A 13,902-nucleotide genomic window follows, 5' to 3' on the forward strand; every position below is an offset into this window, starting at 1 on the left:
CACTGTCTTCTGACCTTTGTTGTAGATCTTTGCTGTAGTTATAAGCTTCGCACGTACTGAAGTTCAGGTGCAGCTCTACAAAGTTTGGACTTATCCAGCTGCGTTCTGGCTTGGGTCTGGCTGCTGTGCTCAATCCTTCCTGCTGCTGCCCCTAAGGGTGAACCTGTTGTGCCCCTGTGGCGAGATGTTCTTCTCCTGGACTAGCTGGAAGGATCTATCCTCTACACTCTCCCCTGCAGGGATTGCAGCTGCACGATTACACCTGAGGCGTGTACGCCAGTCCTGAGCTGTGCCTGGAGGGGGCAAGGTGAAGTAGGAGGAAGAGGAAGCTCTCTGCACACACTCACGGGACCTGGGCTAGGATTGGGTCTGGGGGCATCGGGATGGGGCAAAAATTCCTACTCGGCAGGAGGGGTGGGGGAGGTAGGCGGAGTGGTGTGGAGTGGCCCGAGGGGGTGGAGAGGGTCCGGCACACTCTGCACCTGAGCTGGGACTGGTCCCGCCGGCGCAGGGTAGCAGGAAGCTCTCCACACACTCACCGGACCTGGGCTAGGACTGGGTCTGGGGGCTCCCATAACTCCGCAGAAAATCCTACTCTGCGGGCAGGGTGGGGGAGGCACTGCGGAGTGGTGGGGGGCTGCCTGAGGGGCTGGGAGAGGGTCCGGCCCACTCTGCGTCTGGGCTGGGACTGGTCCCGCGCAGGGTAGCAGGAAGCTCTCCGCACACTCACCGGACCTGGGCTAGGACTCGACCTTGATACTTTTGATGAGTACTCATTAGGCATTTTTTTTTTAATGTCCCTCACTTTGGATATGTCCCTTATTTTCTTATGAATTGATTCAAGTTTCGGATTTTTTGAGCAGAGCTACAGAAGTGTTATGTCCTCAGTGTATCGTATCAAGGGATACATCATGTAAAAGGTTTAATACCAGTGATGTCATCCTGGATCACAGGGGTAAGGTGCTATGTGCCAGTTTTCTCCACAATATATATTATTTTTCCTTTTGTAATTAATGTACATCTTGAAGAAGATCCTTTGAAGCCATGCAAATATCTATTTTTTTCTCAAACTTTTGCCCACCAACTTTTTCAGTGCTGGGGGTTGAACCCAGGGAGCAGAGATATAGTCTCAACCCTTTTTATTTTTTAACTTTGATATAGTTTCACTAAGTTGCCCAGGCTGACATTAGACTTATAATCCTTCTGCCTCAACCTCTCATGGGCATGCACCACCATGTGCAGCTTGCCCATGAATTCTTAGCAACCATTAGTAGTTCTTGCCTATATGTGGAGAGCTGCGAAGGACCGCGCCTACAAGATGGCGCTGGTTTCCGCCTTCCACCCCCCCGTGGGTGAGCACTCTCTGTGCACAACAACTCCTTATATGGCCAGGGCTGCAGTCCTGATTCGCTTCCGCATATGCTGGACCCATGGGCGATCCCCACGTGGCGCACTGGGATTGGGCTCGGGAGTATATATTAGCCAAGGGCTGGGGGATTGGGAAAGAAGAAGCTTGTTGCGCACGACCTCACCAGCAAGGAAGACGCAACACACAGCTCTTCCTTCAGTGGTTTATTCAGGCCCCTTACAGCAAGCTTCTTCTTTCCCAATCCCCCAGCCCCTGGCTAATATATACTCCCAAGCCCAATCCCAGTGCGCCACGTGGGGATCGCCCATGGGTCCAGCATATGCGGAAGCGAATCAGGACTGCAGCCCTGGCCATATAAGGAGTTGTTGTGCACAGAGAGCGCTCACCCACGGGGGTGGAAGGTGGAAACCAGCGCCATCTTGTAGGCGCGGTCCTTCGCAGCTCTCCACACCTATAATTACTACTATAGTGATTTTTCTGTCTGTCCTTCCTTCCACATTTGTACAATTGGAATTCCTATAAGAAACTTGACACTTTCCCCATTTGCTTCTTTGATTATTCATTTACATCAGTATGGACTCATTCTATGGTTTATAGTCTGATACTGTTTTGTTGATCAAATTCATTTAGTTGTCTTACACATTTTAATAATGTTTATTGGTTATTCACTCTGCCAAGCCCTGTGTTTCTGCTCTCATTTTGTCTGTAATGTTTGATAAATAGTCCTGAAGGAAAAACGTTGTTACATAGACAATAAAACTGAATCTCAAAAGGAACATAACACTTAGATGAACCAGTAGTAAACCCAGGTTTCCTATTTCAATTCAGGACACCAAGTTGTACGTTTGGAGATTTGGTCACATACACCAAATAAAATACAGAAATAAATAAAGTAAACAAACACCATCCTTGATATTTAAAATTTCACGTTTGAGTTTTGTGAAGTTTTATACTAGTTTCACAGAGTAGCAAATCAAGATCAGGTAAGTTGCAGAGTCTTGCAAGTTGAGGGGGGATAAGGCTTAGTCTAACCTTTAAAAAAAACTGTGATTTTTTTTAAAAGAAATTACAAATTAAGACATCTGGGTTTTGTTTTTGTTTGTTTTTTGAGTCTGGGTATCACTGTGCAGTTTAGGCTGGGCTTAAGTTCACTGTATAGCCCAGGCTGTCCTCTAATTCATGGTGATCCTCTTGTCTCAGCCTCCCAAGTGCTAGGATTATATGCATGTGCCACCATGCCTGGCTTGCAAATTAGTACATTGTAGTCTGTTCCTGTCTGAATGGAGATCAATCTACTGTTGATTTGCCAAAATCAAAAAATGAAACTTGTAAGCATTGTGTGTGTGTGTGTGTGTGTGCATATACCTCACATACATAATCTCTTCCTGATTCTAAAATCCTATTTAGTATATTTGCAGCTAATAGGAAAAGACAGTGAGATATAAGGCAACCCCAAATATAAAATGTCTGAGAAATCTACCTATAACTGTGGTTAAAGAAAAATGAAGATAGGAATGTTCAAAACATATCTGAAATTTCTAATGACATAATAACATAACAGCTGCTAACAACTTTGTCATATAGGTATCAGTACAAAACCCTCCAAGGGGGCATTTTCAGCCTCTGCAAAAATTTGGTTGCCTCAACTCTGAGGAGTAGGGGGTCACTATTGGCATCAACTAGGGGCCATAAGTGATGTAGCAAGCCAGAAATATGGCTAAACATTGTATGCCAGCCCCCACAAGAAAAAAAGACCTAGCCCAAGCTGTAAATAGTGCTGTAGTTTAACAAACCTTGTTTTAAAAATATTGAAAAGTAAAGCATTTCAGGCACATTTGAAAACTTAAACTAGGCTTATATAGAATACGCAATCTCTAGAGAATATTACCCACAGAATTTTTTGCACTTCCTTAACCTACGATAACTAATTTGTAGGTGGCCACTTGACCAGACCACAGGGTGTCCAGACAGTTGGTGAAACATTATTCTAGGTATTCTGTGGGAATGTGATATGGTTTGTTTTGAGGTGGTCCTCCAAAACCTCATGCAGTCATAAGTGGGGCTTTTCAGAGTGACTTGATCTAGATTGGGTGATACTAAGATCAAGGGTGTAACGCTAGGATTGACTTATGATGTGATGCTGGAATTAAGGCTATACCCTCCCTAAAGAACAGAAAGGGCTGTCACTTGTCACTTGCTGCTTGATGCCTTCTGCTTGCTATGAACTGTTTCTCCCCTGCAAGGTCCCTCTGCTATGTGCCACCCTGCCTTGGAGACGCCAGTTATGAACTGAAACCTCTGCAAACTGAGCCAAATAAACTTCTGCTCTTTTAACTTTGGGTGCTGGGTATATTGTTTCAGCAGATGGGAAAAGTAATTGAAATGGAGTGTTTGGGGATGACAGTAACATTTAAACTGATAGAGTCAAGGAAAGCAGATTGCTGTCCATACTGTGAGTGAGCCTCAGCCCATTGGTTGAAGGCTGAATGGAACCAAAGCCTGCCCCTCCCCCAGGTAAAAGAATTCTCCTAACTGGTACTTTCTAACTGAAGCATTAGCTCTTCCTGCATCTACAACAGCCTGCTGCCCTTCAGACTTCAACTGATACCTTTGCTCTGCAGACTTGAACTTGGCCTATAGAATTGTGTGAGCCAATTCCTTATAATATATATGTATGTGATTATAAAATTTATTATTCTGGGTTAGGGTTAGAGTTAGGGTTAGAGTTTGGGTTAGGTTTAGGGTTAGGGTTAGAGTTAGAGTTTGGGTTAGGGTTAGGGTTAGGGTTTGGGTTATTGTTAGGGTTTTGGTTAGAGTTTGGGTTAGGGTTAGGGTTAGGGTTAGGGTTAGAAAAAAAATTGATTCTGTATCTCTGGAGAACCACAACTAATACATGGGAATATCCTATTAGTTTGGGATCTTAGTTTGGTTTTATTGCTTTAGGGAAGCCTAAGAAATACTGTTCTTAGATTGTTACAAAACTGGCCCTTTTACTAAGTATTGTCTATGTATACATTACCACCTAGTAATAAAACAAGCATCTAAGTCACAAACATACGTGACATTTTGTAGACCAGACCTGTATATAAACCCAAGTTATTTGTTTAGTAAAGCACACAGTGAATGTTAACTAGACAAAACCTCCTCACGCACAGCTAAGAAGAGCCACCTTTGACATTAAACTAAATAATGTAGCAATATTTCTCTGCCTCATACTAATAAAAAGGGGAAATTAGAAGAGCACATACTGTCTAGTTGCAAAAATTCTAACTGCTACATCCTCAATGCCCATTTTTTAAAAAGTCATTTTTTTCTTTTGAGGCAGGATCTCTCTCTGTAATTCAGGCTGGCCTTGAACTTACTACATAGCCTAGGCTGACCTTTAACTCCTGGCAATCCTCTTGTGTCAGCCTTTTGAGTGCTGGGACTACAGGCATGTGTCACCACCCCTATCCTGATGTGATTATTAATTGCTGGAAACCTAATGAAAATTTTAGTGGGTTTGTAACAAAAGAAAAAACCTCTCAACTAATACCAATTGCAAAGTGGAACATCTAATTGATCATTATGCTTGCTCCTTACTTGGGTTACTCCAAAGTTAGGAAGAGCTGTTTTATTCTACATGTTCTACTAAGGTCTTTCTTATAGGTGGAAGAAAACCATTGGAAACTACTGAAATTAAATACCTGTATTAGGAGATTCCACTTGCTTCTCCCTTCATTATTAGAAATAGCAAAGCTAGTTGTAAACTGAGAACTTTTTTCTACTTACTGTATATTCACATTAAGTAACATCCACATTTGGAAAAAAGTGGTCATCTCTAACTTTTATTTTTTAAATCTGTCTCTGAGGATTTCAGCAAGTTTCCAAAGGTAAATCTATTTTCCCACTTTCAGGAAAGCTTGCCTTGTATTAGTCATCAAATCCGAGAAATAGCCCATAGTGACTACTTTCGAGTATCACCAAATGTTGATTTTGACAGACCTTACAAGGGATGGTCACTCCTAGGCATGGCAGTTAGCAGAGCTGAAGTCAAATATACCTTGCAATGGCTGAAGAGAACTGTGCTCTGGGGGAACACCAAGTCTGGTTAGGAAATGGGTCCAGAAGTCAGGAAAGAGTGCAAAGGAAAGTTTGTGTCATTTTGCATTTAACATTAGTATTGCACAATATTACTATGAGTAGAAATGTTCTAAATAACCAGAAAATATATCTGAGTCATTCACAGAGCTAAAATGAAGGAAATACCTGAGCATCTGTCCAGAATGCCAGACAACACTGCCGTGAAGCAGCAAAAGTTGCCTGCCCACGAGGTGCGCTTCTCGGCCAAGTTCGTCCTCTGTATTTTCTTTGGCACAGGAGCATTCTGCCTTTGTGTGGGTGTTATCCTAATATTATCTGCAAAGAGGGCCAAGAAAATAGAGGTTTGTATTTTATTTTTCCTCTTTCTCCTCTTCTTCCTCCTCCGTCTTCTTTTTTATTGTCTTCCTTTTGAAGCAGAATCTCACTGTAGCTCAGGCTGGCTTCTGACTCTCCAACTAACGGATTTCAGGCTGACCTCCATCTCTGTCCTCTTGCCTCAGCCTCCCAGGCCTAGCATTACTAAGTGTGCTCAGTTTGGGACTATAATTGGGAATGGGCAATTAGAGGACCTAGTCCCTCAACAGGAAACTAGATAGGACTGAGCCATCATCCCTCTTTCAGCTGGCAGGAGCACACGGTACCAGAGTTCATGTGAAGGGGCTTTCTGCATCCCTGCTCCTTCTCAAGACAGTCACTTAGTGAGCAACTTAGCTTAGTTAAGATGTGTTGCACATGGCAGAGGGACAACAGAAACAAGGAGAAAAGCAGGAGAAGCGGATGATGCCAGACGTACAGAGTCAAAGATACAGATCTTCCATTTCCAATATATACTTGTAATACTTGTAATTTTATTTTTTCTATATAATTAACATGTAGTGATGTTATGTATAGGGTACAATGTCCTATTTCAGCACATGTGCACAATCTTTGCCAATTACACTTGGGTAATTTTCATTTCTAGCTTCTTATCGTTTCTTTGTTTGGCGCCTTTGAGCTCCTTTCTTGTAAGTCTCCATAAAATACATACTAGTACATCATAGACTGTAGTTGCTCTACTGTGTTACAGAACACCACAGCTTATTCCTCCCATTTGGGCTTCTGATACCTTATTCAACCTCCTTCTAGCCCCCTAATCTTACTAGATTCTATTAAATCAACACATCTTATTTAATTTTTTTTTTTTTTTTTTTTTTTTTGCCTCCTTCGAATGTTCATGAGCCTCTCGACTTCCCTTCTTTCTCTTTTTCTCATGGTAATCCAAGTGGTACCCATAGCATTTATGGTGTTCTTCAATATATTCCTTTTGTGGTATGATGACAGCTACAGTGCCACTACTGGCAGCCTCATATGTAACAAACAAGAGTCCTAACTTTGAGGTCTTAACTCTTTTTAATTACTACTCTACTTTCAGATGAACTTTTTTAGCTTCCCCATGTAAGTGAAAATATGAAATATTTCTCTTTGTATATCTAGTATATGTCAATTGAAATAATATACTCCAGATCCATCAACTTTGTTGAAAATAACCTTTTCCTGCATAAATAATAGTCCATTGTACAACCACCACATTGTCTTTATTTGTCAGTGGACATCTAGACTGATTCTATTGTGAATGGTGCTGCAATAAATATAGGACTATACATATCTCTTTGATGCACTGATTTCATTTCCTTGAGCTAGTAACACAAGTAGAATAGTTGGATCATATGGTAGATCTACTTCTAGCTTTTGAGGACCCTCCCCAGAGTTTTCCATAGCTGTTGTATTGATGTACATTTCTACCAACAGTGTATGATAATTCCTTTTTCTCCATTTCTGTCTCTGTAACTAGCATTTGTCATTTTTTGCACTTTTCATAATAGCCATTTTGACTGAGGTAAGATGATTTCTTACCGTGGTTTTGATTTCTGTTTCTCTGATGGCTGAAGTTGAGCATTTTTATATACTTTTTAGCTATTTACATTTCTGTTTTTGAAAAGTGTTTATTTAGATGATCTGCCCATTTTTTATTTCTTTTTTGTTGTTGGTGATGGTGAGGGTTTTTTTTACAAGTTCTTTATATATTCTGTATATTAATTGTGGCTGATTAGCTAATGGGCAACTTGTATCAGCCAGCTGAACTGAAGCAGCATGGTGCTGGGCGTGAAGGGCCCACGTGAGGATTTTTGCTAATGGCATAAAAGAACTGGAGAGGAAGGTGACGTGCTGTTGATCCTCTGGAGAGGCTTGTCATGCTGGTTTTCCTGATATGACCTCAACTGTTCTCATCACTGGAGGAGCTCAGGACCGTGTGACTATGGTACTTTTTGGTCTTTGGTCCTTACCTTGAGCATTATTCCTAACCCCAGTGCAGATCTGTCAGCCTGCTGGCTCAAACCCTTCATCCTGCTGGTAGAGACTTCCTAGCTCCCACCACTGACCTTTGGGCTTTCCCAGTGTAGATCCTTGATACAGACTTGCAGGAGACACAGTCCTGGGCTCTGCACCTCCAGCTGGACTCATGGAGGACACTGCCATGGGCTCTAGGTCTTCAGCTGGACTTGTGCAGGATACTGCTGTGGGATCCAGGCCCTCAGATGAATTACTTGAGTCTCTAGTGTGTGGACAGATCTCCTGCACTCTTTTGCATTTGATTCATTAGGTAAATACAAAATAATCTTATAATTTGTGTATGTTGTATTAAATCTTCTCCCTTGTAAACCTTGAGTACAGCATTAATCCTTTGTCAATATGAATAGAATGCAAATATTGTCTCCCACTCTATAGGATAATTCTTAACTCTCTTGATTGTTTCTTTTGCTATGCAGAAACTTCTTAGCTTGTTATGATCCTGTATGTCAACTTTTTGCGTTCATTGCCTGTAGTTGTATTCTGTCTTGTTAGCATTCTCTCCCAAATCCAAATCCACTAGCACTTTATCATAAGAAGATAGCTACTTCCTGGCCTCACACTACCACAATTCTGTAATCATTCCTCAGCAAAGTGAGGGAAAACCAGTAGCAGCCCACTACAGACCCCACCACAACCCCAAGCCCCAGAGCTGGGCATCTCTGAAGAGTAAGGGAGCCCCACAGCCCCTGGATCCTGATCTCTGAGCCTCCTTCCTTCCTGTTTTCTTGTCATTTCTTTTCTTTCCTTTTTTTTCTTTTTTTTTTTTTGGGGGGGAGGGTGGGCAGGGTCTTGCTCTATAGTTCAGGCTGGTCTTCGACTCACGTTGTAGCCCAGGCTGGCCTCAAACTTAGAGCAGTCCTCCTGCCTCAGCCTTCCAAGTGCTGGGATTATAGGCATGTGCCACCATGCCTGGATCCTTACCATTTTCTGACTGCATAGAACTCAGTGTCAGCCAGAGCTCATGGAGTCACCCATTTGGACACACAATCCTTTTTCCACTTGATCTTAGCCAAACAGCCAAGAAATCATCACAGGATGCCTTTTAAAGGAGTTCATTATACCATTTTCCACAGAATTTAATTTTTAAAAAGCAGAATGCCATAGCTTTAATACTAGAGTTATTCCACATACATCAATAATCTTATTTGAAAATGCTTCCTTTTCTATGTTCAGTCACTTTTAGCAACTTTCTTTGAATGCCGTATAAAATACCTCATTAGTATGAACAGTCTCCATAGAGTGAAATGGAAAAACAGTGAAGCATCTTCACCATAAGTGGGAGCAGACTCAGGCTATAGCCCAATTTTCCTGAGTCACTGACTATTACCTTCCCAGTGACACCTCATTATGATAGGGAAAAAAAGGGCCTCATCCCAACAGGTCACACAGCTATGAAACAGAAACACTGAATTCCAGGCCCGTTGCAAAATGTTGCCAGATCCCCGAATGAAAGCCGAGAGAGAAGGCCGTGCCCTCCCAAGCAGCCCAGAAACGCTCCCCCACACTGTGGGCCTTTGGGGGACAACCGAGGCTCCACAGCCAGCCCAGGTGGAAGACTTTGGTGACTCCGGACTTAAATTTAAAGCACATACTTCTGTAACTTTTCAATTCATAATTGTTCTTTTCCTGCTTGACAGATTAATTACACGACAATATGTGCCAATTGTGCTGAACTGCGGGAAAATCCCTTTAATTTTAACAGAGAATGCAGGTGCTCTATACCATTTTACCTTCCGGAGATACTGGAGGTGAGTGAAATCCAAGAGCTAAGTGACTGTGCTGATGCATGAGCACTTCTACTGAACTGTCTAGGAAAATTATGCCATTTTCCACAAACTTTAATTTTTAAAAAGCAAAATGCAGTACCTTTAGTACTAGAGTTATTCCACAAACATGAATAATCTTATCTGAAAGTAAGTTCATGGTTTCCATCAAATGCTCTCCCAAACTCAAAAATAGGAAAAGTAAAGCAGGGTGGGAGTGACAAATTTTACAAATTGGAATGTATGCCTATCTATTTGGTGTTATTCTTGTCCTTTATATATTTGTTTTTAAATTGTAAGGTTCTTTACCTACCTAACTTCATAACATAAATTTTATAATTAACCAAACAGGTGTTATTCCAAATGTTAGTATAGGAAGGGCCTGTAAAGATCACTGAATTTAACCAGTCACTTTGTAACCAGAAAATTAATGGGCTGAGACATTAAATGATGTGGCTAGAGTCATACAGTAAATTAATGTTGGTGGTCTTATGTGGTGGGAATCTCCTTGCCCATCCCTCCCCCCATTCCAGCCATCCTATATTTGCAGTTGACTAATTCTTAAGTCACTCCCAACCTCACTGTCAGGCATTATGAGGAATGCTAAAGAAATACTGTGAGACCACACACCCTATTCTTGGGCTTGTTAAAGTCATGTGTTAGTTTATCTAGCCATGTCTTCTGAGAAGCAGATACAGGATAGAAGTGGACATGCAAGAGATTGGTGGGGGGATACGTCATAAGGAATATGAAGGGAGCAGGAAGAAGTTGGGGGAACTGTTAGACCACAAGAAAGTATTGATCCTTGAGAAGATGAGAAGGAGGCAGAATGGAAAGGGCCTTGAGATGGATTGCTCAGTGAGAAGTTCACCAGAAAACACGCTGGACCCAGATTCGTCCCACCTGCGAAAGCAAGAGGGACTAGGTCAAGGTGAAGAGATACAAATTTCAGAGGATAAGATGGGCCATGGAATAACTTTGAGGTACTGAAGAAAAATTCATTTTCCATTTGATTAAGTCATGACTATCAGGTAAGTCTGTGGAGGCCCTGAAAAGGCTCCTCTCAATACTGCCACAGGAAGTGGAAAGAGGGAAGGCCCCAGCTGTGCTCTGTGTGTTGGCACAAAAACTATGCTCTCTAGGTCCCACTATAGGGGTGAGCACAGCAGGGTCACTAAGGCAGTTGTCTCCTTGCTCCAGTGAGTTTCTTTGGGGGCTACCTGCCAGCTTGCTGGAACTCCTCTGCCCACCACATGCAGCACCAAAGTGCTGGAGGTGCAACTAAAAGCCCCAATCTGCTAAACAGGCACTCTGCCACCAAGCTATATGCCCAGCCCCTGACACTAAGAAATTGTGAAACCATCTTCCCACTGTTTCCCCCTTTTCCACCCTCCTTTCCTTCTTAATTTTATTTTTTTTCTTTCCTTTTTGTAGGCTCAGAATACTTTTCTGAAGAAAAATCTTAAAGATAAAACCTTAATACCCTTTAAAGCCCATGTGCCATGTTACCAGTGGCTGAGCTTTGCCTTTAGCAGAGCCTCCTGTGAAAGCCCAACCACATTTCCTAGGACAATCACAGGGCCTTCAGCCCTCCAGGAACCTCACACTAATTAAGCCAGAACCCGGGCAATGAATAAAGCCCATTTTAAACACAGTGGGCCTGCACAAGGGGCTGGGACCAGACCTGGAGTTTCCCACTACTCATGGCTCAATCCAAAAGCTCTACCCAGTAGCCCATAGAAAGTTTATTTAAAGCCACTCCTGATGAACATGGAAGGACTTCTCTGTCACTTAAAATCTGTCTTTTTTTAAGGCACTTAGGTTGAGTTGTGAGGGGCTTTATGAGAGGACAGAGGAGAGTACAGAGTGACAACAGGCGGGAAATGCCCATACTCAGCAAGTGTTCCTCTTCAGAACACATGGGGGTGTATTTTCCCTTTTTCCTCATGGAAACAGAACAGGATCTACATTTTCTTTGTAGACAGAGGGATTACTTCTTCTGCAAGTCAGCTCACATTAGCTGGGAGAAGAGTGACTTTACAGAAGCTCAAAGGTTTTTAGAAAACTACTTGGTTGCAGTGCCACTGAGCCTAAAGAGAAGAAAGGCCAGCAAGTGAACTGTGCTTCCAGGAGTAATCAAAAAGATGCTGATGATGGAGGCCTTGGTCGGCTAATCTGGGATAGAGTCATTGAAAAGAGGTCATTGAAACACTCTGATCCTCAATGTAGCCAAGTATTCCCTGCCTGTTTATTTTGTCACTGATGTGAATATGTAACTCTGGTTAAGTGGAATTTGCTTTTTGGCTTCTAATAAAATGTGTGGTAAATTCCATTCTGTGGATTTCATACTTTCCATGGTCATGGGTCAACAATGGAGGTTCCCTTTCTGGGTGACGAAATGTGGCCTTTCTTACTAAGCTTGGCTTACTTGCTGCCCTGCCAGTGCTCTCTCTTGGCTCCTTGCAGCCTGCCTCCTTGTCATGTCTCAGGAGCTCTCTCCCCTTTGCAGTGTACAAAGAGATTTCTCTTAAAGTGACCAAGTTCTTCAGCTGTTATTTTCTATACTTGGCCACACTTTCCATGACTTTCCTCACAGCTCACCATGAGTACCAGTTCCTATTTTCTGTATTCCTCCTCTGTAAGGTCCTTGGAAAGATAAGCCAAAAAACCTTTCAACATGCTGCCTTTTCATAGGTTTAAATTATCAGGAGGCTCTGGTAACTGCAAAGAATACTTTTTTTGCACTAAATGTATCACTTAATATAGGTAGGCCTCATTTTGAGATATATTCCTTAATTATTTTGAAGGTATTAGTATATTAATTATAAACAACTGCACCCACATTTCTATAAGTGCTGATATGTAGGAAACCTTTCTAGATCTTGTAGCAATCCAGAAAACTCCACATTTGTAATCCCACAGAAAATTTACTGGAATTCTAATAAGTTAATTCTAGTCTGCCACTTCTGGTGCACTGTATGGCAAGAATAAAGACATTAAGACATATTTGTAATTGTGGGGAGCCAAGGGGTCCTAATTGCAACTCGAACAATGGCTAACTAGAACAAAGGCCTCTACCCAGGGCTGAACCCAGGTTTTATTAATTTGTGAAGAGGGGAGTGGCAGGAAGTACATGGGTACCATGAGTGAGAAAGATGGAGAGTAATCTGTATAACAGAATTCAAGACATTATCTAATGTTTTGGGGGTCAGTGTGTTAGCTCTGATGTGTAATTTTTTTATTCTCTGAAAAGTTATAGCCTCTTATCTCAAGGCTGGGTCTCTGCCCTTGGGGGGCTCTCTCAGCCCAGCTCATACACACATCATGGGAGTTACAAGCAGGGCAGCACTGCCCTGCTGCCCTGCTTCAAGCACCTTACATCAGCACCTGGCTAGACCTATTTGCAATGCTTAAAGCCAATTGAGGGGGGCCAGGGAAATGGTTCAGTGGAATAAGCACTTCCCTGGCAATCTCAAGGGCCTGAGTTCAATCCCCGGTTCCAACAAAATAAATAAATTAATTAAATAAAGAAAGAAAGCCAATTGAGGGAATAAAGACAAGACTTAGCCAGCTTTGCACACATTAGGGACAGATTTAGCCAAAAAGGAGATGATTGTTCTTTCAACAACTGTCCACATGTTCCTCCACAGTGGCAGTGGAGAATCTATGAATATGAATATGTTAGTTAATTTCCTATGTACTATTAGTAAAGTCTATCCAGAAAATTTCCAGGACTTTGGTATAGTCAGCTTTCTGTTATTGTGCCAAAATACCTGAATAAACAACATAAGATATTGCTTTTGGCTTAGAGTTTCAGAGCTGCAGTCAGCAGCAACACATGGCATAGGAGGCTGCTCACTTGTGGTGAACAGGAAGCAAAGAGAGAGACAGGGCTGGGACAACATAGAGTTCCTAAGAATATACCTCCAATGACCTGCTGTTAACTGCTGCTCCAAACCCATCACCTCCCAGTAACCCACCAATGGGTCCATCCCCTCATGAGGTTAAAACTTTCACGATCCTATCATTTTCCAAAAGCTGTCCCTCTGAAAACACTACACTCCGAACCATACACTCAATGCAGGAGCATCAGGACCTCAATAATACATAATTTTAGGGCAAAAACTGCAACCCAGGAGTCCCAGTAGACCATGCTTGGCCACCCATCCCAAACATCAATCAATAGATAAACACTGTTCAAAGGCAGGAGCTTTAATCAGCATGGTCAGGGGCTGGGGAGACAGCTCAGCAGATTAAGCGCTTGCCTGGCAAGAGCTTGAGTTCAATCCTTGGTTA

At 42.3% G+C, this 13,902-nt stretch overlaps 1 protein-coding gene across 1 annotated transcript in view; it reads left to right on the forward strand.

The window, feature by feature from the left end:
- The first annotated feature begins 5,604 nt into the window (after window positions 1–5,604).
- Window positions 5,605–13,902, forward strand: part of LOC101569760 (cell cycle control protein 50C) — an 18,912-nt gene continuing 10,614 nt past the window's right edge. The window contains exons 1-2 of the mRNA XM_004636620.2: window positions 5,605–5,793; window positions 9,481–9,591. Coding sequence (XP_004636677.1) covers window positions 5,605–5,793; window positions 9,481–9,591 — 300 coding nt within the window. The remainder of the gene's footprint in view (window positions 5,794–9,480; window positions 9,592–13,902) is intronic.

This window comes from Octodon degus, unplaced genomic scaffold, assembly GCF_000260255.1.
Source record: "Octodon degus isolate 3935 unplaced genomic scaffold, OctDeg1.0 scaffold00081, whole genome shotgun sequence".
Lineage (NCBI taxonomy): Eukaryota > Metazoa > Chordata > Mammalia > Rodentia > Octodontidae > Octodon > Octodon degus.